At 42.3% G+C, this 22,655-nt stretch overlaps 1 protein-coding gene across 3 annotated transcripts in view; it reads left to right on the top strand.

Annotated features, from left to right (window-relative positions):
- The window catches only part of llgl1 (LLGL scribble cell polarity complex component 1), a 35,399-nt gene extending 12,773 nt beyond the window's left edge, over nucleotides 1–22,626 (top strand). Inside the window, exons 3-24 of one of the 3 annotated variants that reach the window (XM_040006115.1) lie at nucleotides 5,642–5,723; nucleotides 5,862–6,022; nucleotides 6,179–6,325; nucleotides 9,308–9,470; nucleotides 9,585–9,720; nucleotides 10,569–10,623; nucleotides 11,019–11,173; nucleotides 11,270–11,490; nucleotides 12,128–12,195; nucleotides 13,887–14,064; nucleotides 15,398–15,502; nucleotides 15,751–16,043; nucleotides 16,193–16,343; nucleotides 16,432–16,570; nucleotides 16,739–17,052; nucleotides 17,202–17,393; nucleotides 17,486–17,558; nucleotides 17,839–17,953; nucleotides 18,469–18,533; nucleotides 19,284–19,452; nucleotides 19,565–19,644; nucleotides 20,763–22,626. In XM_040006115.1, coding sequence (XP_039862049.1) covers nucleotides 5,642–5,723; nucleotides 5,862–6,022; nucleotides 6,179–6,325; nucleotides 9,308–9,470; nucleotides 9,585–9,720; nucleotides 10,569–10,623; nucleotides 11,019–11,173; nucleotides 11,270–11,490; nucleotides 12,128–12,195; nucleotides 13,887–14,064; nucleotides 15,398–15,502; nucleotides 15,751–16,043; nucleotides 16,193–16,343; nucleotides 16,432–16,570; nucleotides 16,739–17,052; nucleotides 17,202–17,393; nucleotides 17,486–17,558; nucleotides 17,839–17,953; nucleotides 18,469–18,533; nucleotides 19,284–19,452; nucleotides 19,565–19,640 — 3,058 coding nt within the window. In that variant the 3' untranslated portion in view covers nucleotides 19,641–19,644; nucleotides 20,763–22,626. Of the gene's footprint in view, nucleotides 1–5,641; nucleotides 5,724–5,861; nucleotides 6,023–6,178; nucleotides 6,326–9,307; nucleotides 9,471–9,584; nucleotides 9,721–10,568; nucleotides 10,624–11,018; nucleotides 11,174–11,269; nucleotides 11,491–12,127; nucleotides 12,196–13,886; nucleotides 14,065–15,397; nucleotides 15,503–15,750; nucleotides 16,044–16,192; nucleotides 16,344–16,431; nucleotides 16,571–16,738; nucleotides 17,053–17,201; nucleotides 17,394–17,485; nucleotides 17,559–17,838; nucleotides 17,954–18,468; nucleotides 18,534–19,283; nucleotides 19,453–19,561; nucleotides 19,645–20,762 lie in introns of all 3 variants that reach the window. The other 2 variants (XM_040006114.1, XM_040006116.1) reach the window with 2 other exon arrangements.
- The last annotated feature ends 29 nt before the right edge of the window (nucleotides 22,627–22,655 follow it).

Raw genomic sequence — 22,655 nt, 5'->3', positions numbered from 1 at the left:
AGTTAGAAAATGCACATAAATGATGTCTTTCATCAGTTCAGCTTCCCTGAAAGTCTGAAACTTTTAGGAATATATTTTTAAACCTTTTTTAGGGCCTTCATTCTCTTTCTGTGTGTGATTAATTTGTACTTCATCTTTAGGTCTAGTGATGGGGTCAGGCAGGAAGTAAGAACATATCTTCTGTCACTGTTTGTGGGTGGGTGGGTGTGGGTGTGTGTCCACATGGAAGACAATGCCTTCTGTTTGTCTGTATTCAGACCGTGAAATCGCTTTATCCTTGCTAACGCACTCTCTCTGCATCAGCGGGCAATTGTGCGTGCGTGCGTGTGTGTGTGTGCGCGCATGCGTGTGTGTGCGCGCATGCGTGTGTGAGGACGAGACAGTGATTCAGTGATTATAAGTTACTGTAGGCCTCCATTGTGTGCTTTTCTGTCCTCTGGTGAGCAGTGAAGCAAACCTTTGCATGCTACAAACAGAACATATAGATCAGTTCAACCAGTCTGTCATTCAACAGGTGTCGTTCTTTTTCTTTAAAAATTTTCTCTAAACCCTTGGCATGCTGTTTAGGAGTGGTTTTACACAGCTGGAGTGTCTGTTTATACTTTTTTTCCAGACTGGATGGAGGAGGACTTTAAGTTTCTGCTTTGAGTCAGCGTTTCATTCTGTTTACGAGTATTAAAGTCTGACTGCCTTTAGTTTTTGCTGTTAGAGCCTTGTGTGTGTTCGAAGTGTCGATGAAACTTCTGCCTTATCTGGTGAGGCACCCTGAGACTTTGCAGGCGTTCCTCTTTACCTTATCCTGCATTTGGTAGGCACGTAGGCACACTCTTTCCTCCATAAAGATGCCGTTTGATGTCCTCCCCCTGTACTCTTAATGACAAGCTTTGACACCTCAGTAATAGATCAATAAAGACATGGTTCAGGTTTTGCAAGGGTACCTCCATAAGCAGAGACCACCCTCACCAACTTCTGATGCTGCTCATTTCAAAAAAAGAGCTTTCAGGAGGTAAAGAGCTGAGCCTCAGAAGGGTATTTTTGTACATGATAAAGGAAGCACTTTCCAAATTACCTTTTACAGCACATGTTCCTGGTCCCCAGAGGATAAATCCTTACATATTTTATTACAGTCCTACTTATTTGTGTATCAGCATCAATATCAAGTCATAGGTATAAAAATAAAATGTGTGTGTATAATGGGCAGATTGCCATGTCTTCGATCTGTTGAGCACATTTGTGCTTCCCAGAATACAAAACCATTTGAGGATCAACACTGCAGCTCCAGGGATATCGTGTGTGTGTGTGTGTGTGTGTGTGTGTGTGTGTGTGTGTGTGTGTGTGTGTGTGTGTGTGTGTGTGTACACATTATTCCTATAAATGTTTAATCAGTTCCCCTCTGATCACTTTATTCCTGTTGACATTGCTTTATCTTTTGTCTTGCTGGAAATGAAGGTATTGGATATCAAATTACCTGATGCTTCTGAAGGGATCAGGACTAGAGTTGATGGGGAAATTGAATTCAAACACATTTTAAAGAAACTTTTATTGAAATCAATAATATATGTAGGTTTTTAATATTTTCTTTTCAGCTCACCTGTTTTTTTTGTTTTTTGTTTTTTTTACCCTCAGTGCTTTGTTTTTGTTTTTTGTTTTTTGTTTTTTTTTTAAGTGCGATTTCTCAACATTTTAATGGTCCAGCCCTTCTGAATAATAATCTAACGACATTCCCATCAGCCTTAGTCACACTTGTGGTTTGTGCTTCTTGACAAACATTTGCATGTTAACAGGCTAAAGTAAGACTATGATCATGGTGAACATTATACCTGCTAGACATCAGAAATTGTGAGCCTGTTAGCTTTTGGCTAGTACTCAGAGGTGTCACCATGCCTGTAGACTCTTATGCTAAAACTTCTTAATGTTTATTTTAAGTTTCGTCATTAATCAGAGTTTACTGGAATGAAGATGACAAAGCTGTGAGCACAGGCACATAGTTGTAGAGGCAGGAAGGGTGACACATTTACTCACTTATTATGACCCCAAAGCTTTTGGGGGCTTGTATTATTGGCCAATGAGCAGACCTCTTGGGGGAGGGAGCTTAATTCAGACATGCACATAAACTTTTAATGAGGTCAAAGCAACAGGGTGACATCATCCCTGGGAATCCCTCTACCAGCTGTCTGCTGACACACCAGGAGCAGGAAGTGTGTGTGTGTGCACACATTTTTACTTATTAATTTTTCTAACAGCTCCTGATTGATAAACGTTTTTATTCCTGGTTATGTGGTGTTGGGCTGGTTTCTGTCTGAGCTGCTACAGACCAGCCAAAAGTCAAGTCTCTGACAGAGTCCTAAATATTAGTGGTCTTCTTTTTTTTTTTCCCCCTCAATGTGCTGACAGCTTTCTTTGCACTCGATTTTGCGTAGCCAACCTAAATGTGTGGGTGCTGCGAGATTTGTGATGAATGAGCTGTGGTCACCATGACATAGCTGGAATATATGCACAAACCGCTGCTGTCTGTCTGTTTTTCAGTCCCTCTCATCTTTCCCACACAGCTGTGATTTTTCACTTATTCTCCTGTCGGCTTTTTCACTTTTACCTTTAAGTTACAACAGAGCACTTTTAATTTGTCCCTCGGTAATTTAACTCTTACCTTTCTGTGGAAGCTTATTTCTGCTGCTGGAGGGGAACAAAATGCCATCCATAACTTAAAATTTGGGTATCTCAAAAGTTAAATTTGGTAAGATTGACAGAGCTAACACAAAATTCAATCCGGAAGCTTCACAAAGGAAAGCAGATGGAGCAGACGCATGCACACTCAAAAGCATCAGAGAGCTACCAGTGAACGTGAACAAAGACCAGGATGAGTGTGTTCATGTCAAACTGTTGGGCAGCGAATACTGTCAGCCACCTCCTTGTTACCTGCTTCCAGATGACAAGGAGATGACATATCTTCATAGACCTTCCTGATTGGGAGAGCTAACTTTAAATTTCAAGTTATTATTTTTTTTCCTCTCCCCATTGGCGGTAATGCGGTTCTGTACCTTTTTGCCATTATTGCTCCTCTTTAGATCGTGATGCCTACTCTGCTCATTGAATCTGCTTCTAACACAGATGTTGTAATGCAGCAATTCAGTCCTTTTAATATTTTAGCACACATGCTGTTGTGCCACGCACAAATTGACTCACAGCTTTGGCTTAAAAAAAAAAAAAAAAAAAATCTGCACTGGCAGTTCATGACCCACAAATGAAAGCCCTCCTCACACCTCCACCTCCAGCTGTCTGAGACTTGTTACTGCCGTGTATAAAACACAGGGACAGGAAGTGACAGCACTCAGGAATGCCAGTATAACACCCAGCTTGGCCTCCAGGGGATCGGCGTCGTGAGGGAATGAAAAAGAGGGATTTAAGTTCTTCCTGATGGAAGAAGACAGCTTCCATAAACAAGAGGATGGAACTTACAGTTATGAAAGCTGTAGGAGGATTTTTTTTTTTGTTTTGTTTTGTTTGTTTTTTGCACCCCCTCGTCTGACAGTAGAGCAGCAAAGCAGTGAGAATGATGATGATCGAATATCTGTGACTTTCTTAACAAATTCCTGACTATGGGGATTTGGAGTCCTGGGAATAGGAAGTGAGGGGAAAAAAACGTATAAATTAATGTAATTATAATATTGATCTTTTCTTTTTCCTCAGATAAAACAGGAATGTAGAAAACCCGCTGTGCACACAGTAGAACACAAACATGCACTCCCCAGATTTCCTCTTATTTTTCTGCATTTTTAATCCACATTCCTACAGGCTTATGTAAGCAGTGTGCTGAAGTGTGTCGATATTGCTTCCAAGCACCACGTGTGTGTATATGTGTGCAGCTTCTAGTGAGGTGTGTGTGTGTGTGTGTGTGTGCGTGTGTGTGTGTGCGTGTGCGCGCGCTAACTCACAATTTAGTCCTATTTAGTGCAGTTGTCGTCACAGATCTTGAGAGTAATCTTTATTTTATCAGCTCGGCTTCATTTCCTGGGCTAACAAAGGGGTGACTGCGGAGATTGCCGCTGATTACACACACGCTCAGATATATATATATATACACAGTGGTGGTTTCAGGCATCTGCGTCATCTGGTTTTGATAATTGCTATGAGCTTTGTTATAGTGTTCTAATTCCACCCCTCTATTACACCTAAACTGTGTGCGTCTAGTTTACAGCTCAGAATTATAGCACTCTGTCCTCTTACAAAACAAACAAAACTAGTGAGTTTCTTTGTGTTTTTGTTTTTATGCTTTTCAAATACAGTTTGTTTTTTTTGTTTTTTTTTAAATAAAGTGAGATACTTTAAGGTACTCCCCTCTGCCTGCTGGTGTGTACGTGCATCTTTTTTTTTTTTTTTTTGTGCCGTGTTTGTTTTGTGTATTCACGTTGTCTTGTAGTATCTGAGGACGCTGAATTTTGTTACAGAACATATGCATCTAAACAGACAGGAGGACACAGACGGCTATGTTATGGTCCCCTCTATCTCGTGACCTTTCTGAAAAACTAAAAATATCCACAGTTTGGTTATCTGCTTTTAACAGCACTGGTGTTCCGTACCAGTCATGCATATTTTTAAACCATGATGGGAGTCTAATTGCTTGCCCTGGCAGAGTTGGCGCCACGCTTGGTGCACAGTGTTATACTGATGTGCAGGGAAATGGGAAGGAGTAAAAGAATGATATTTTAAACAGGAATGTTAATTTGGGCATGTGACAGAGAGGCAGATATATCCAGGTTTATGTTTTTAAACCTCTCAAGCTTTGTTTTAGGAGTGTTCTTCGTGTGTATAACTAGCCATTGACTTACAAAATAAAATGTGCTTTTGCCCGTCTCTCTGCTGAGACCACTCAGTGTCTAATAATTCACGCAAGTTCTTTGCCTGCAGAAATTATATTATGTCTTGCTGCACCAGCTGTGGCCAGAGGCATCTTCTCTATAATGTGATATCTCAGGATACTGAAAAAATGTACTTTTCTGATTTTCTATGAGTTTGAACACGAAAAATAAAATGATGACAATTTGTCTTTTATGCAATGACACGCCATGGGTTATGTCTTTGTCAGCAAGACGATTGTAAGACTGATGAAATTGCAGTTAAAGGTTCAAATTTTATCCTCCTCCGTTTGAAATGACCATATTTTTGAAAGACCAGGGAGCAGCCGGGACCCTCTGGCAATATGTTTGACACTCCTGGTCTAAAAGAAAACATTATACATGGAAAAAGCCAAGCCTGGAATGACAAAGAGGTAAACTGCAACTTTACTGACTGGTGGAAGCAGAAAGTTTAGTTTGGATTAAGGTGGAAACTTGTAGTATATGAAGTGTCTTGGTAAGGTGTGCAGCCAGAACAGCCTCAGTGCACGTCTCTGGAGGGATGAAGGACCATTGTTCCAAACATTTATTGATTTGCAGTGAATCTTCTCTTTAAAGGGAGTAGTGGACACAAATTATACAGAAGAACAGAGATTCCCTCCTTCCAATCTTTGTTTTTTTCCCCTCCGTGTCTGTAGCTCTAGACAATAAGTATGCTGCTTTGTGACATCTTAACTTTAGCCCACTGCTCATGCCAGTCTAAATGTCTGAATGCCAAGTTGTGTATTTCTTTAACGGGATACCTGCAGCTATGGGGCGCCTGGTGTGGAGTTCACAGGTCTGCACAATGACACCACTGCTGTCACACAAATCCACTTCCTGCCTGGACAGGTGAGGTCAATTTTCTCCTGAATGTTTAAAAATGTTAAAAAAAACAAAACAAAACAAAACTCCAAAACATTAAAAATTAAGTTAAGGTTTCGGCAGTGAGTCATGGCACACATCATATATTAATTCTTTTCTCCCAAGGGTCGTTTGCTGTCACTGTTGGATGACAACACAATCCACCTGTGGGAGCTGGTGGCCGGACCCCTGAGAGAGGTCGGTGGGGTTAAGAAAGAGGGCGTGGTTTCTCTACAGGAAGTGAACACCTACAGTCTGCCCGGCAGACCTGGCATCGAGAGCTGCAGGTACACAAGAGTCCTCTTTACAGAAACCTGAATGAAAATTGGGAACTTTTGAAAGTCTGTAATCATGACTCACCTTCTTTCACACCACAACTTGTTGTTGGTTGTGCCTGTTAGAATTTTGAGTATCATAAATTTTCCTAATTTCCTTTCTCTCAGTGCCACTCGGGTGACTGTCCTCCTCTTGCTGAAGTCATGTGACCTCCTCTGCGTTGGAACAGAGGGAGGAGGCGTCTACTTCCTAGAGGTGCCCAGCCTCTCGCTGAAAGATAACCAGACACTGCTCCAGGATCAGATCACACACAGGTGAGATTGTTACACAAAAGGAATTAATACAAAAAAACATGAACAAAGGGACAACCCAAGTACAGATCAAGCAATAAATCTGTGTCTTTTTCGTTAACTTACACTGTTAAACAAAAGAATCTGGTGGATACAGCAGCTAAGCTGATATTGAAATGGAATACATAGCCTTATTGTCTAACTGTCAACACATGTGGAAGGGTTATATTTTTTATTTTGCAGATATTTATTAGAGAATATCAAATTATCCTTGTAAATAGCTTCACATGCTTAAATCTTCTGACTTTTCTTCACCATCTTTGTTCTCCACTCTTCTCCGTCCTCCATCACAGTGAGCGTTCCTGTAAACATTAAACACTTCAGCTTCCTCCACTCACAGCTCCAGCTGAGCAGCTCACACACATGCGTGCAGATACAAATATCCCCACTGACCCTAGCAGCAGGCAGGTCAGGTTCACTGGGTTCAGGCTCCTTTAAACGCTGTCAGATGTTTTATATATTAATTTATTTAGCTTTTTAAAAAAAAACAACCCAAAAACGACAAGTCAAAAATAATTACACACCGTAGTGTGAGTGAGGAGCACTAAAAATGAAGATATGGCTGCTTTTACTTGCAGAATAAAATGATCAAATCAGTCATGACAGTAAAGTTGACCTAACAAAGCAGCCTATTACCTAATTTTGGCTTTGTTCCGGTAACTCACTTGCACAGTTTTTTAACAGACATGTTCTGTGAAGCTTATTAAAAATGTACGTGTGTTTTTTTCCCTTCAGCGCTTTTGTTTTCACATAGGAGGTTTGTGTGTGTGTAGAGTTTATTTGAACAAAGGTAATGTCACATAATGGATTTTTTTGTTTGTTTGTTTTAAACCAGTGCAGATTAGAAAACCTTCTTTAATTATGTGTGAGGGTTTTCAGCTTTAATTCTTCATTTTCTGCGATATTATGACAGTGGTTTATATAATATAATATAATATTATTACATAATATTATTACAGTGGTATTAAATATGGCCAAAGTTGAGCCTCATTTTTGTGTTTTTTTTTTTTTTTTTTTTTTTTTTTTTTTTTTTTCTCTTTTGTCTAAGATATCAGAGTGAGGGGAATAACGTTAATATTGGTCCTCTCATGCTGTGGCCGTGAGCACAGTAGCTCCAACCACCTGCTGATGAAAACCTTCTCTATGCTAATAGCAGCCAACCATTAGAATTAGAAAGGTTTAGAGGAAGGGTGGCCTTAAAGAAAAGCTAAAAACGCCTTGTTTCAGACTGGGGGTTGCACCATGATATCAGTTGTAAAGGCTGCAAAGGAACTTGCTAACAAAGCAGTGTTAACTAGATATACAGACACCTGAAAGACGGCTATGTTACTTCAGGGCTGTTATTTGTAAGGTGTTTTTACCCCCTCCCCCTTAATGATGGTGGAGCCTCACTGTGGCAAGCAGTGATGTGCAGTGATGTGAGAGCTCAGCAGTGAACTAGAACAAAACACAGTGAGAGTGGAGCACAAACACCGATCATCACACACGTAAAGGAATTCAATTGTTATCATAGAAGAAAGGAAATGCAGAATGTTGTATGATATCTGACAGAAAACAAACGTGATTTTTTTTGCCTCCCTACATACCACAGATTGCTTTGTGGTTCGTGCTTGAGCTTTGCTGTGCTGCCACACTGGCTGTGTATCAGTGCTACTGTTGTTTCTTTTTCATTCTGCTGTGACTGTGTGACTGCTTGGCCAAACCCCTCATTAACCAGGCTTGTCGAGGGAAGTAAGCAGAACTGAAGCCTAACGAGGGCGCTGATAAGGCAGGCGCGTGTGTGTGTGTGTGTGTGTGTGTGCGTGTGTGCGTGTGTGTGTGTGTGTGTGTGTGTGTGTGTGTGAGTGTGTTTGTGCGCAAAGGAGGGGAGGTTTTAGACAGTAAAGCTTTGTACCAAATGCCAAAACACAGTATTCCGGTTGGGGAAGTGTTTCAACACACACACACACACACACACACACACACACACACACACACACACACACACACACACACACACACACACACACACACACACACACACACACACACACAAGCGTACACAGGATCATCTCTAGGACTCTATGGCAGGATGCTGGATTCCCTAAAAATACTTATGAACAGGGCGACAGAGACAATGGAATGCTTTGTTGGGAATGTTTCTGCCGCTGTGCTTCCGGAGAGGATCTTCCTCAGTGAAGCCTACAACAGCAGACAGAAGTTATATATATATGTGTGTGTGTGTGTGTGTGTACGCTTCACCCGGCGCTGCTGTTCATTGATCCTTGTTTCATCTGCATTAAAGTCCATAAAGCTGCAGTACTTTCTTTCTTTATCACTTCATTTTCTCTCTCTGTCTTGGCTGTTTCGTCTCCTTTCTTCTTCCTTCGCTGAGGGAATCCTCTGACATCTCAAGGGTGTGTCCTGCTCTACATTCCTGCTCTGGCTCAGAGGAATGTCTTGTTCTCAAACTTCAGCAACTTGGGTCTTTGCTCTGTGCTGATTATACATGTTTTAGCACTTTTGCTTTGGGGTGTTTCGGTGCAAAGAACAACTTTGTGTATTTGCTGCAGTGACTTCAACATTTTGTATAATCTCCTTGCACTGTTTCCGAAACTCTGTTGCGCCGTATGTGTACTGCATTATTTACCCTCTCCCTCCACACACCATAATTTCAGATGATAACAAACACTAAACCAGTTTGAGGATGTAGTTGTTGTTTTGTTTTTCAAACTCAGCTGTTTACTGTGTCTGTACAGTGTAACCAAAACACAGAATTTCTCTCGCATGGAACCAGGTGACTCTGTCCTCTTGTATCTCTCGTGTCATTGGATAATTGTTTCATCAGACAGATGTCTGACCTCGTCAGGATGTGTAGATAAATGTAATTTACAGCCTTGTGGATCACAGTAAAGCGGGAAGCTACAGATGTGGGATAATGGATAATGTTTGTTTTCATTTTCCCAGTCTGCCAGATGACTACAGATGTGGGAAATCTCTGGGGCCGGTGGAAGCTCTTCAGGAACACCCTCAACAGTCAGGGAAGATTCTGATTGGCTACAGCCGAGGCCTGGTGGTCCTGTGGGATCTGAGCATTCGTCACGCTGAGCAGCTCTTCCTGGGCAAACAGGTACCTGTTACAGTTGGTGCTCATTGTTCTTGCTCCCAGTTTTCAGGGTGATGTTATAGCTAGATGACCTGCAGTGATGACTGTGTGTCTTTGTGTCTATGACCCTTCCTCCAGCAACTGGAGAGTCTGGTATGGGAACGCTCTGGAAACTTATTTGTCTGTTCCCATAACGATGGAGGCTATTCAGTTTGGGCTGTTACCAGTGGCAACACCTGCAATCACCAGCCAGTGTCCTCCACTATCCCCTACGGTGAGAAATGCACACATGCATACATCACATGTCACACACTCCACACATTTGCATTTCAAGTGTAGGAGTGAAACATTCTCAGGTCTGGAGGACAGAGTGGAACCAGTGACGGACAGTGGACTCCACAGTGATGAGAATAAGTGCTTCAGCTGAGAGCTCGCTGTGGCTCCACACACAGGCTGTGTTAGATGCATTTTTCCCAGTCATGCAAATTGTTTTCAGAATCTTTTTACCTGTCATTTTACATTTCTTTCATGATCATAAACATTTCTAAAGCATTTAACTTTTGTTCAGTAATGAGCTCTAACGTGATAAAACTCTGTTCTGCATCTTAGTTAATTCTCTCTACCACGCTGCAGACGTGTAGAGAATAGATAGAATAGAATAGAGCCACAAACCATATAGACTTTTCATGCTTACCCTTTTTTTTTTTTTCCTGTAGTAACAGAAGCATTGAAATAAAATGGACTAAAACTTCACTTTAAAGAGAACCTGAGAGAACTTCGCACCTAAATTACTTTGGGTGTGAATGCTGAACCCGTACTTCTATTACAGTTATGAACTCGGAAGAACCCTTCCTGGAAAGTGTTACAACTTCCTCGAGTTGTGGTGGATTCTGTAATGGTTTTGCTGCTTAAGATTTGATACTATGTTAAGAACAGACCACTACTAGTGCGTACACGGTTTCTGTCTGTGTTGGCTGTAAATTATTTAATATTCCCGTGGAGTACCCTGAGTGCTGTCTAACAGACGGCCCCTTTCATTTGCCCTCTCTTGGACTAAAAAGGATCTCTGGTAGCTTTTAATAGTCTTCTTTTTCTTCTTTCTTTTGTAATTGTCTATCACAGGTCCATTTCCCTGTAAAGCCATCAGCAAAATCCTTTGGAGGACAACACAAGCAGGGTGAGTGTTAAACCTCGTTTTGCAACCTTCCTGTTAAAGTGTGTTTGAGTCCTTCTATCAAACAGGTCATTTGGAATCAGCACTGGCGACTTTTCACTTATGACTGTTTTCTCAGATTCATTTTCATTTTATTTTTATTGGTCTTTTCTTTTGCATCCCTATATTTATGCAATTGCTGATTATTTTCCTAGTTTTGTAAATCTAAAAGGTATAACTTACCACATCATGTAACTATTATCTGTGGTGAGAAAAATACTATTAAAACATAATAAAGAGAGAAGTTAACTTTTTGTTTGCAAGTTAATGTAAAAGAATGCAGTGATGCAGAGTGAAAATAGAAACCAGACAGAAAATTGTGAGGTAGAAAAGTAGCTAATCTGTGTTTCTCACTGTAGTTCTCCAGTGCTTTTATACAGTGGAGGGATGCCCAGAGCCAGTTATGGTGACCGCCACTGTCTAACGATCCAACAGGACAAAGATCACGTCACCCTCGACTTCACATCTCGAGTGATTGATTTCTTCACCGTCCACAGTGTGGAGCAAGAGAGAGGTCAGAATCTGACCTGTGTTAAAGATGGTGTATGTAAAGGTAACATTTTCACGAGTATCAATCCTTTATCCCCTGTGTGATCTTTTCTTCTTATAGAGTTTGATGAGCCATCTGCTTTAGTGGTGTTACTAGAAGAAGAACTGGTTGTAATTGACCTCCAGACCCCCGGATGGCCCTCTATGCCCACTCCCTATCTTGCTCCTCTTCACTCGTCAGCCATCACCTGCTCCTGCCACATCTCCGGCGTCCCTCCTAAACTCTGGGAGAGGCTGGTCAACGCTGGCAAAGCACAGCAAAGCCGGCAGCACACACACAGGGTAAGAAGCTCATTGGCACAGTGAATGACAGGATTATTTAGCAAATTGGTTTATACATGGCAGTACGGGATATTCAGTCGCAGGAAATCCGAGATCCTCATAAGAGGCTTAACCTGAAAACACCTTAGACAAAGTCTGACCCATCAGCTGACGTTTTACTTGGATTTATATTAAAATTGCTTGTTTCAAATCTCAAAGGCAAGAACAGTTGTAAATTGATCAGATGAGGCTATTTGCATGTAAATGGAAGTAATAAGTCACAGGCTCTCAGCCCAGCAATGAGAAGAGGAAACAAACAGGAATGTAACCATGAGCCACTGGTAGTGTGTGAGCTTTAAGAGCAGGTGTAGACAGTTAAAGGCTTTTCAAAAGCTCTGTGGCTTAGATCGGTTGTGCGATCAGTGGGAGATTAGCAACACACACGGACACACAGCTGTTACGCTCTTCATCATGGCTCTTTGTTTGTCTATGTGAGGCCAAATCAGATTGGCAGACCCTTTATCAGAGTGTGAATCTCTGTGGTACATTTTTCTGCTCTAACTTTTAAGACGAGTTCATGAGAAAATATGTTGATGTGAAAAATGATGAGTCCTAGCTTGGTTCAGAATGATTATTTATTTATTGTTTGTTTGTACAGAGCTGGCCGATATGTGGGGGGAAAAATCTGGCACCTCCACCTAAACAACAAGAACTGCTATTGACAGGGTATTTACACACACACACACACACACACACACACACACACACACACACACACACTCTTTGCACATGTCTACTCTGCAAGTGAATTCAGGTCTCTTGTTTTTTCCCCAAACGTAAATCTGATTCTTTCTAGTAAGATTAGGTCACTAAAAGCAGCGTGAAGAAAGGATATCCTGCATTCAAAAAAATGGTGAAGGGGAAATCCCGTGAAACTGTTGGTGTTGCCAACCGCACACTTGGCAGAGCTTGCATTGGCCTAAAGTGCAATAAAAAGAGTTATGTAATAGAAGTGGTTTAAAGACAATTTGAAAACTGAGAATAGCGTGAAAGCAGGAGGAGAATTTTGATGCCGCTGTTAGTTTTGTTAGCAACAAACTGACTGATGTTATCCTTGTTTTTCTCTTTCTTTGTCCTTTGTGTTTCTCTCCATTGTTTAAAGTACAGGAACTTGTTTCCATCACCAAAGATGAGTTAACTAAAGGCAATGGATTGCAGCAGATAAACACTTATGTGATTTTAAAAACTTGATGGTCAGAAAGTGACAGGTTTGAATAGCTAGCTAAGAGTATAACTAATTGTTGAAGTGGGTAGTGGATAAATTGGTTAGTGTATCTATTAAACATTTTATATAGCGACCTAAAATTCAGAATTAAAAAGGAAATTATTACTTACAAGTTTGTTTAGTATAGTGACCAGCTGGTCACTCAGAGGTTGAGCTTGCAACACCCTTAACCTCTGGGTGACTTTTTTGGATTGCAACGTGGTTGCACAGGTCGTTGAGAAATAACATGTCTGCAAACCATCATGTTCTGACTGGGACTGACTGCAGTCACTCTCATACAGTTCGGTGAAGGCAATCAAATAAATGCTGACCAATTTACAAGCACGGAAGGATTGCCAACATGTTGCGATCAATTTGATTGTGCATTAATGAGCGCAACTCGTCTGGGCTGCGCTGCTTTGCTGCAGGGTACTCGACTCAGCCAGTTGCCAGCTGGTTGTATTTTGGTTATGTTCGTATATAAAAGCAAGTTGCTGAGTGCTTGTGTTATTCTGCAACAACTGTACCACTACGTGTGGAGGATTTTCTCTGACTGATTGCAATGTGTTGACAGTCTGTCTGCATTTATAAATTAGATGGTGATTATTTGCAAACTTTTGCCAGTCAGTCTGAGAGTGATTCCAATCGATTCACGTCAGACCACGAGTGCTTTAACTGCCATACCAAGCAACCTGAAAAGTAGCAACTACGTATCCAGCCAGTAAAAGTGGAACAAATTCAGTCATTGAGCAGACACTGATTTTTATTTTTTTATTTTATTTTTTTTTCACTAGTGATAATGAGGTTGCCATCTAATTTTTACTGCAGTGTGACTGACCCATGATTTGAATGTCTCTGTATGAACACGGCAACTTATGTAGTCATTTCTATGCGAGTTTTTCCCAGTCAATCGCCACATTATCACGTGATCCCATTCAGTCATAAACTGATGGAATCAGGTGAATCTGCTATCTTATTGCCTTTTTATTGCTGTCTTGATGCACCAACATCACTTTGAACATGGCACCTGACTAGCTGGACATAATAGACTAATAGTTTAAACTGGTCACTAGCTGTTATAGATGGCTGTTAAAGGGAGCAGTTGTTGAATTTTCTGTGATTGTTATTTATTTTAAATCTGTTGTGATTACAGCCATGAAGATGGCACGGTGCGATTCTGGGATGCTTCGGGTGTCGCCCTCACTCCGCTGTACAAACTCAGCACAGCCAACGTCTTCCACACCGACTGCGACCCTAGCGATGACCCGCAGGACCCCAGCAACGACCCCGATATGCAGCAAGAGGAGGAAGAATGGCCTCCGTTCAGGAAGGTGAGAAGCAATGAGGCTTTTCACGAAAGGAGGTGAAATGGACATAAATATAAGTCTCTCCTCAGAGTTCAGACACAGGGTCTGGTTTTACAAGCTGAGGGAATAAAAGCAATCTGTCTTTCGCACACATGCAGCCCTGTAATGCTGCATCTGTGGCCCTAATTTTCTGATTGTTTTCATGTGTTTGGATTTGAGACTGACCCACCCCATTGTTCCTCTTATTAAAACCCGACTCCAGCGTAAACCGCAGTCTGTTTCTGGTTTAATGGACAGTTTTCTGTGCAGAAATACATTCAAATGAAGTGATTCACAGTCTGGAGGCAGAATTTTGTGTCAAGGGGAATCTAGCTGAGCTGTTTGGCTTCATTAGTCAGGAGACGGGAGATTTTAAAGAAACGGTTTCTACAGTCAGAAATGTTTCTCAGTGCTCGGGCATGTGATCAGGATAAGAGCACATTATATCTGGGATTTGATATGAATGGAGAAAAAAAATAGAGGCATCACACCAGTAGAAAATAGATGAAGTATTTGTACATGCAGATAGACAGAATGGCAAGTTCCTTCTGCTCACTTCTTTTCTTCCTCTTCGCTCTTTAACTGCCTTACAAACACATCTCCTCGTGTATCCTGTGGTAACAGAGCTGCATGTTCAGGAATGTGGCCCTCATATGGGATGAAGAGCCTTTCCCTTTTTTTCTCCTCTGTAATGAAAACCAGACCCATCATCCCACTCTTTCTGCTGTGTGTGTGTGTGACAAGCTTCTCTTACTCCTTGTTTTGCTAAGACAAAACTCCAATGTGAGAGGGATTCCTACTGTGTGCGTGTGTGACGGACAGATTAATGCGCATTTGCAGAGACTGTATCAGGGTAAAGTAGGGACTGTCCTGGCATTTGGTTGATAGTAAGAGGAGAGAGGCCTTAAAAGGAGGAGGAAACCATCAGGAGGGCATTTTGGCATTAAACTAAATTTGTAATTGGGCCATTAAGACAAAATGTTTTACACTGATGATGCAGTTTTTACAAGTTTCCAAAAAAGGTCTGCTTGTGAAGTCAGGTAGAGTTTATAAGATAATTTCTGACATAGGTACATTTCATTAACTGATTTGCAGCTCACTACCTAGCACTTTTCCATGGGGATATTTATGATGAACTTGAAGTGTGTGGGAAGTAATCTTCAGTGTAACTTTGCGTGGCTTAGTGTCACTCACTGCATAGTTCAGTTTTGCTTTGATCATCTAGAAAGGCACAGTATTCAAAATGGTTTAATGTTAACAACTTACAAGAAAGTGGTTTTATATTCAAATGAATTAAATCCAATGTGTGTGTGTTTAGGTGGGCTGTTTTGACCCCTACAGTGACGACCCCAGGCTTGGCATCCAGAAGATAAGTCTGTGCAAGTACAGCAACAAGCTGGTGGTGGCCGGAACCGCCGGACAGGTGAAGATCAAAAACACACTGTCACAAGTTATTAAAAAAAATAAAACCAACATTAAGTAAGTTTGTTTCATTAATTATATCATAGAAAAACTGAAATTTTAGTCATTTTCCAAGTGTTTGCTTATAGGGCCTTGTGTGATTGTTGGTTTATTTCTTTTTATTATTGTGAATTGGGGATATATGTAAACAAAATTGAATTGCTTGAAAACCCCCCAAAATGAGCCACGGTGTTTCTGTACTGTTTCTAGGTGATCGTGCTGGGTCTGAGTGATGAGCGTTCGGACCACTTGGTCGACGTGTCAGTGGTTGATCTGCTGTACGACAGGGAGGGCTTCACCTGGAAGGGCCACGACAGGCTGGAACCGCGCTCTAAACCCGCACCTTTCCCCCCGGGCTTTCAGCCGCTGGTGGTGGTGCAGTGCTTGCCCCCGGCCTCTGTGACGGCAGTGGCACTGCATGCCGAGTGGAACCTGATCGCCTTTGGGACGAGTCATGGATTTGGCCTTTTTGACTACCACAGACGAAATGCTGTGCTGGCAAGGTTAGGCGCACACAGTCATGTGATTTGTATTCTTTGGTTATCGGGCAAAGCCTGAGTATTTTTGGGATAATGAAGATCTACTTAGTCCCTGCTTAACCCATTTTCCCGCTGTCTTTACATTCATTCTGGTGCTCTTTATGCTCTCCTAGGTGTACCTTACACCCTAATGACTCCTTAGCAATGGAGGGTCCCCTGTCAAGAGTCAAGTCCTTGAAGAAGTCCCTACGACAGAGCTTCAGACGCATCCGCAAAAGCAGGGTTTCAGGAAAGAAACGCACCATCACTACGCCCACCAGCAAGGTGAGAGACTGTGTGTCTGAGAGTAAACTGTCCACAAAGAACACTGTTTATACTATTTATATAAATATATATTTGTATGTGTGTATAGGTTCAAGAGGCAAATGCTGCTCTAGCGGAGCAGGAGGAAGTAGCTCCGGTGCAGAGGCGGATAGAGCCGCGGTCAGCAGATGACTCGCTCTCTGGAGTGGTCCGGTGTGTCTGCTTTGCAGACACATTTCTACGTGATGGTGCGTTTACTTACTTTTCAACATATTTCCACTCTGTCTTTACTTCATTCACTTTTTCTTAAACTGTTTGAACTGCATTTGTTTGTTGGAGAAAATGTCAGGATTGAGCTAAGGAAGGTTGTCGTTTATCGTTTCTGCCGCGCTAACAACACGCTCGGTCTTACTTAGGTACACACCACGGCCCCACGCTATGGGCAGGCACCAACTCGGGCAGTGTGTACGCCTACGCTCTGGAGGTGCCCGGTGTGGGTTCGGGGCGAGTGTGTGAGCGTGGCGGTGCGAGTGAGAGCAGTGTGTGCGTGGAGGCAGTGCTGGGTAAAGAGATTCAGCTGATGCACAGAGCGCCTGTGGTGTCGATCTGCGTGCTGGACGGTCGGGGGAAACCTTTACCAGACCCGTACGAAGCCTCTCAAGACCTCGCCATCGCGCCTGATATGACCAACGCTCACTCTGTCCTGATCGCTTCGGAGGAGCAGCTCAAGGTATCGTCTGGAAACAACATCACAAAGTCTGTATTTACATTTTTATTGTCATTTTTTTTAAGTTTGTAATGGATCTGGGCTTAAAAAGCGGTCTGTTACTTGTATATCGTTTTAAATCGTACCTTTCTTCCTCCTCTGCTCAATTCCAGGTGTTCTCTCTTCCCAAAGTCAGCGCTAAGACTAAGTTTAAACTGACTGCACATGAAGGCTGTCGGGTGAGGAAGGTTGCCATGGTGGTCTTCAGCTCCACAGCTCAGGAGGATTACAGCGAACACACACTCGTCTGTCTGACCAACCTCGGGGACATGCACCTCTTTAGTATTCCTGCCCTCCGACCACAGGTGCAGCCTCAGGGTTTGATCAAGAGCTTGACAGCAGCGTGTGCTTTCAAATGCGTTTTTGTGAGTCATAACTGTGTTTTATGTGTCCTCAGGTGCGTTATGACTGCATCCGTAAGGAAGACATCAGTGGCATTGCATCATGTGTCTTTACCAGGAATGGACAGGGTGAGAAGAATATGCTTGAATTTAAAGTGAAAGAAGTTATTTCAAGACACCTAAAGAGCACAGTGGGATTTCTTTCATTATTATTTTTTGCTTTTAGATTTTCATCACGATAACATTTGCCTCCTTGTCTCTGATATACACACACATGAGGTAGTGCAGGAAAAAATGAAATTAAATGTGGAGGCAACATAAAATGAAAGCTATGTATGTTCAGAAAGGTCAGCGTATGACTAAAAGGATGGTTTCACTCACTAATATAAAAAAATGTTCTTCTCTGCAGGGTTTTACCTGATCTCTCCTTCAGAATATGAGAGGTTCTCTCTCTCCGCCAAGGTCCTCACTGAACCGCTCTGCTTCGTTCAGCTCGACCGACCATTAGAGCCCACACCCACCAGGTAACACACACACACACACACACACACACACACACACACACACACACACACACACACACTAACACACTCCGATTCTAAGCATCATTAAATCTCAGGCTGCTTTTACTCTGTGATTATGAGCGAGTGTGTTCAAAACTTTAACGGGTGTGTTATGAAAAGGCGAAAGGGAAGCAGATCCTTCTTTGCTGAAATTTGGTTCTAGATCTGAGGATCCAGTTAAACTAGGGTTGGCTATATGGATTAATCCTTTATCAGAATATACGTGCTAATAAATATATCATAAATAATAAAAAAATTAAAAAATTCAGTGTCATTGTTACTGATTTGCAACATTTCCCAGGACCAGTGTAAGTCCCTGGGAGGTCTCTGGACACCGCACTGAAAACCACTAAGCTGTGACTGTTCATTATGATTTCTCATGTGAAACCAAAGAAATGATAATTTTATTGTTATTGCTGTATTATTCCATCGACTGCCAAAGTAAATGGTGCATGCTTGTGTGTGTGTGTCCACAGCGATGGTACGACAGTGCAGCCTCAGGCCAACGGAACCCACAAGAACCAGATAGGTCAGGCTGAGGGTAGGTCTGGACACACACACACACACACACACACACACACACACACACACACACACACACACACACACACACACACACACACACACACACACACACTCTTCTTCCTCCTGCCCTTCTCTCCTTTTTTTTTTTTTTTCTTTCTCCTCTCGCTTATTCTTCCTCTTCATCACTCTCTCTTCTTTCTGTAAACCTCTTACAACCCTGACCGTGCCTTGGCAGGGGTCCCCCCCTCTGGTCTCCACGGTAACCATTCAGTATGCCCCACTCGCCTCTCCTATCCAAAACCACCTTCCACAGCAGGAAACTGTGGTTGCTGTGGAGACCAGCAGGCCTTTCACCTGGGACTAGGTCATTAAGAACTTTACACGCAGGCACCAACACATTATCCTGGATTATGATACATTGGGGCAATTTTTACTGTCTTTTTACAAGACTATGTCAATTTTGGCACATCAGAGCAGCTCCAGTGTCTTCAGACAGTGTAGCAGGGCGCAGATGTTTAAATGTTTTGATCACATGCAAATATTTCTAATGAGGAGAAAACAGTAAAATCCAGCTCAACACACAATAATGAGCAAGTTACTGGAGGAGGGAGTGGTGGTGGTTTGTTTCCGGCTGTTCAGATGTGGCTTGTGGTTACAAGTCTACAGAATACAGTAAAGTGCTTTATAAATATCAATCTGTTCGCCATATTTAAATCATTTGTTTTCTGGGGGGACCAATCAGTCACTCTCTGTCACTCTCTATCAGATGTAGATGAACCTCTGGATTTGTCCCTTGCAGGGCAAACAGAAGAGCCTCCCAGCTGCTTGTCCTCGCCAATCCTGGACACCCCACTGGACTCCCCCCTTAGCTGTGCTGACCTCACCCTCGACTCGACAGCAGAACTCACCGTGGAAGACGTCAGGGATTTCCTAACGTAGGTACACACACACACACACACACACACACACACACACACACACACACACACTTATTAAATGTATTATCGGCAAAGACGATAAATAATTTGCGTGTCCGTGCTACAGAAGTGTGGACGAGGCAGAAAATAACCTGAAGAATATCAAAGAAGAGGAAGGACGATCGACTGGCATCCTCATCAACTGAACAGGTGAGAAACATTGGTTTATTAACCTCATAGTCCTTGAAGCCCGTCCACCTCTATGGTGAGGGTATCAGAGCGAGTGGACACACACACACACACACACACACACACACACACACACACACACACACACACACACACACACCTGTTTCTAATGGAGCGCATCCAGACTGTGCAAACTTCAAAGAGCCGCTCTGTCTGAGCGCTGCATTCCAATAACGAGCCGTCCACACTGTTTCCACCCAAACTATGTGTCTCTGAAAGCCAGTCGAGCTGAAAACCTTTGCACCGAGGCGCACTGAAGCTTCAAGCTGTAGCTCAGTATTTTTGGTTACTCTCATTATAAAGTACACGGAACGGGCTCATGAACTTTTTTCTTCTTCTTTTTCCTCACTGTTCTGGTTATTATTTCAAACATTTGCAACTTTTACTTCACATCAATCAGATTTTCTGCAGCTGTGACCAACACGAGTGTCCTCAGCGGGTTTCCTTAAGACACTGGGGTTTCACAAATAAGAGCTTGTTTACTTGATTTAGATTACAAGGTTATTATTTATGACAGGATAGTATTTATTTTAAGTCTCTGCTTCCCTCTTGTGGTGCTCAAAAAATATCTTTGCACAGATTTGACAAAGGAAACTCAATATCTGTCGTCACCCCTCCCAAAATAAATAAATATGACTTCAGGTTTTTTTGTTTTTTTTGTTTTTTGTGCAAAGCAAGATTGTCAGTCGTACTAACAGTGTGACTGAAAACTGCTGTAAATGTTGCCATAAGACGGCGTTACTCTGCATGTAATTGCCAACTTGACCCCATTCAGTTGCAGTCTGTTTCAGATATTACAGCAAATAATTGATAAATCATTGAAAATCACGTGTTGCGGTGAACACAGACAGAAACATTACACAAGTAAACATTTGAAAATCTTTTCTTCTTTTGTGGATGTGAGACGGCTGCTGTTCAGTATTTATTTTTTAATTCATTTTTTTCCTTGTGTGACTAAGTCATTAGCTTGTTCTGAATTAGGAGTTAGCTTCATGGAGTTCAATGTGTTGTGTGTTTGGTTTGTTAGTTGAGCCGATTTATTGTGAATTTGCTTGTAATTATGTATTTGTTTATTTCAGTATTACAGGGAGGGGCTCAGGTGGTCGTGATGGATTGGATTTCAGTGCTGGACCACAAACATCTCCCATCAGCCCACAGTGGAGCCCCCTGCCAGCACTCTGCACTCTCTCGTTTACCTGGCACAAGCTGGGATGAAAGTCTTACTCCAGACACAGAATCCAACATTAAAAACACTTGTTGTGGTTCCTCCTGCTGGAAGAACAAATTCTCTATTGTCTTCTTCTGGAACCCCTTTGGAAACATGACGTTTCCTCCGATGTGGAGACACAAAGTGGGCACAGTGTGGCGTGGGGTCGGCCTTGGAGCTGATGGTTCTGATTTCAAGAGCTCAAACTGAAACGTCCGTCTTTGAGGTCTTTGTGTTCATCTGTTATCGGCCCTTCAGCTCAGCATTCGAGGAAAGAGCCGTCACAGTCTACAACGGAGACTCGATGGTCACTTTTTTTCCCTCCACCTGCAGCCTGTGGCGCGCCAGGCTCGGCCTGAGGTTTTGCAGTTGCCAAATTCCCTTCTTGATCTTCAGCACACGAGCGGATGCGATGGACCGCTCTTCCTGACGCGTCCTGTGAATAACCCGTTTAAAAAGAACCGAGATTGTCCAGCAGAGCCTGAAGGAGAGCACTGTAGTGTTGAAGACAGAATAGCAAATGAAGTATTTTGAGTATGAGTCTTAAAGTTGTAGCATTTCTCTATAGGTGCCAACAAAGGCAGCTGACTTTTTCACCTGTGGGGGTCGAGGCAGCGCTGAGATTGGCAGCAGGCTCTGAGAAGCTCTCTCCACACTGTGGGTACTGAGGAGGAAGCTGAGTGTGGGACAGTGGAGGTGTTTTTGTATTGCAAACTTTTCTATGGCTTTTGGAGAAAGTGAAGATATTTTCATTGATGAATGGAGTGAGGAAATGTTAAAAATTCATACTGTGACTACAAAGGGAACCAGCTGGGGCAGAGGGCAGATTTTGGTGATTTATTTTTTAACTTTTGAAATATCTTTATTGCTAAAGAGCCGGGCAGTGATGTCACAGGGGTAATAAACACAGAATTACCATCCTCGTGTTCAGTGACTGTGGCAGAACATCTGCTTTCCCTCCCATGTTAACACCTCTTATAAAGGACCCCCGTGGCATCACTGTCCCCGACTACAGTGGGAGTCAGCGGGGCCACGTGATGTGAGGTTACTGTGCAGTGTCAGCCTGTTTGAAATTTAAAATATATTTCGTCAATAATTCAAACATGTGGATGAAGGTGGAAAGTGGGTCTCTCTCCTGAACCCTCCTCCTTCATCGCAGCATGCAGAAACCTTCGGACGCGACTCAGGGAAGTGTTGCAAGCTAAGCAAAGTTAGCGTGGAAGTAGAGTGGGACTACTTTTTTGGAGGGGGGGGTCTCTGAGTTGGTGCATTCTGCGTAGTGTTGGTTACACACAGAGCTTTGATTGCTAGTATTTTTACCCCCCTTGTGTTTTTTTTAAAAGACGTTTTACTGTATATAGAAACAAATGTATACAGCATCTATATCTGGGTTCACACAAGAAAAGAGGGAAGTATTTGAAACTGTCATAACCTTAAAACCACTCGGTGTTCCCTCACTTTAACACACGTCACCACTAACTAATTTAGCTCAGCAGGTAGGAGCCATGTTAATGCCTTTTTAAAATGTTAGCTTTTTCCCCCCTCTCGGCGTACTGGTTGATGCACATAATTAACCCTTTCATGCTACAGCTGGCACGATTTACCTTCTTAATCCCACATTTAAGATGAATCTGTTTCTATTTTTGTCAGTTTCGTGTGTAGGAATTTATTAATCGGGTCATTTAGCAGTTTGGCTGATGAAGAATTGAATGTTAATAAAATTATTTACACTCAAACTCAAGTTTGGTTTGTGCTTACAAATCAC

This window comes from Simochromis diagramma, unplaced genomic scaffold (assembly GCF_900408965.1).
Source record: "Simochromis diagramma unplaced genomic scaffold, fSimDia1.1 OVJJ01000510.1, whole genome shotgun sequence".
Taxonomy (NCBI): domain Eukaryota; kingdom Metazoa; phylum Chordata; class Actinopteri; order Cichliformes; family Cichlidae; genus Simochromis; species Simochromis diagramma.
The sequence above is the reverse complement of the archived record's forward strand: the minus strand, read 5'-3'. Positions and strand labels throughout refer to the sequence as shown.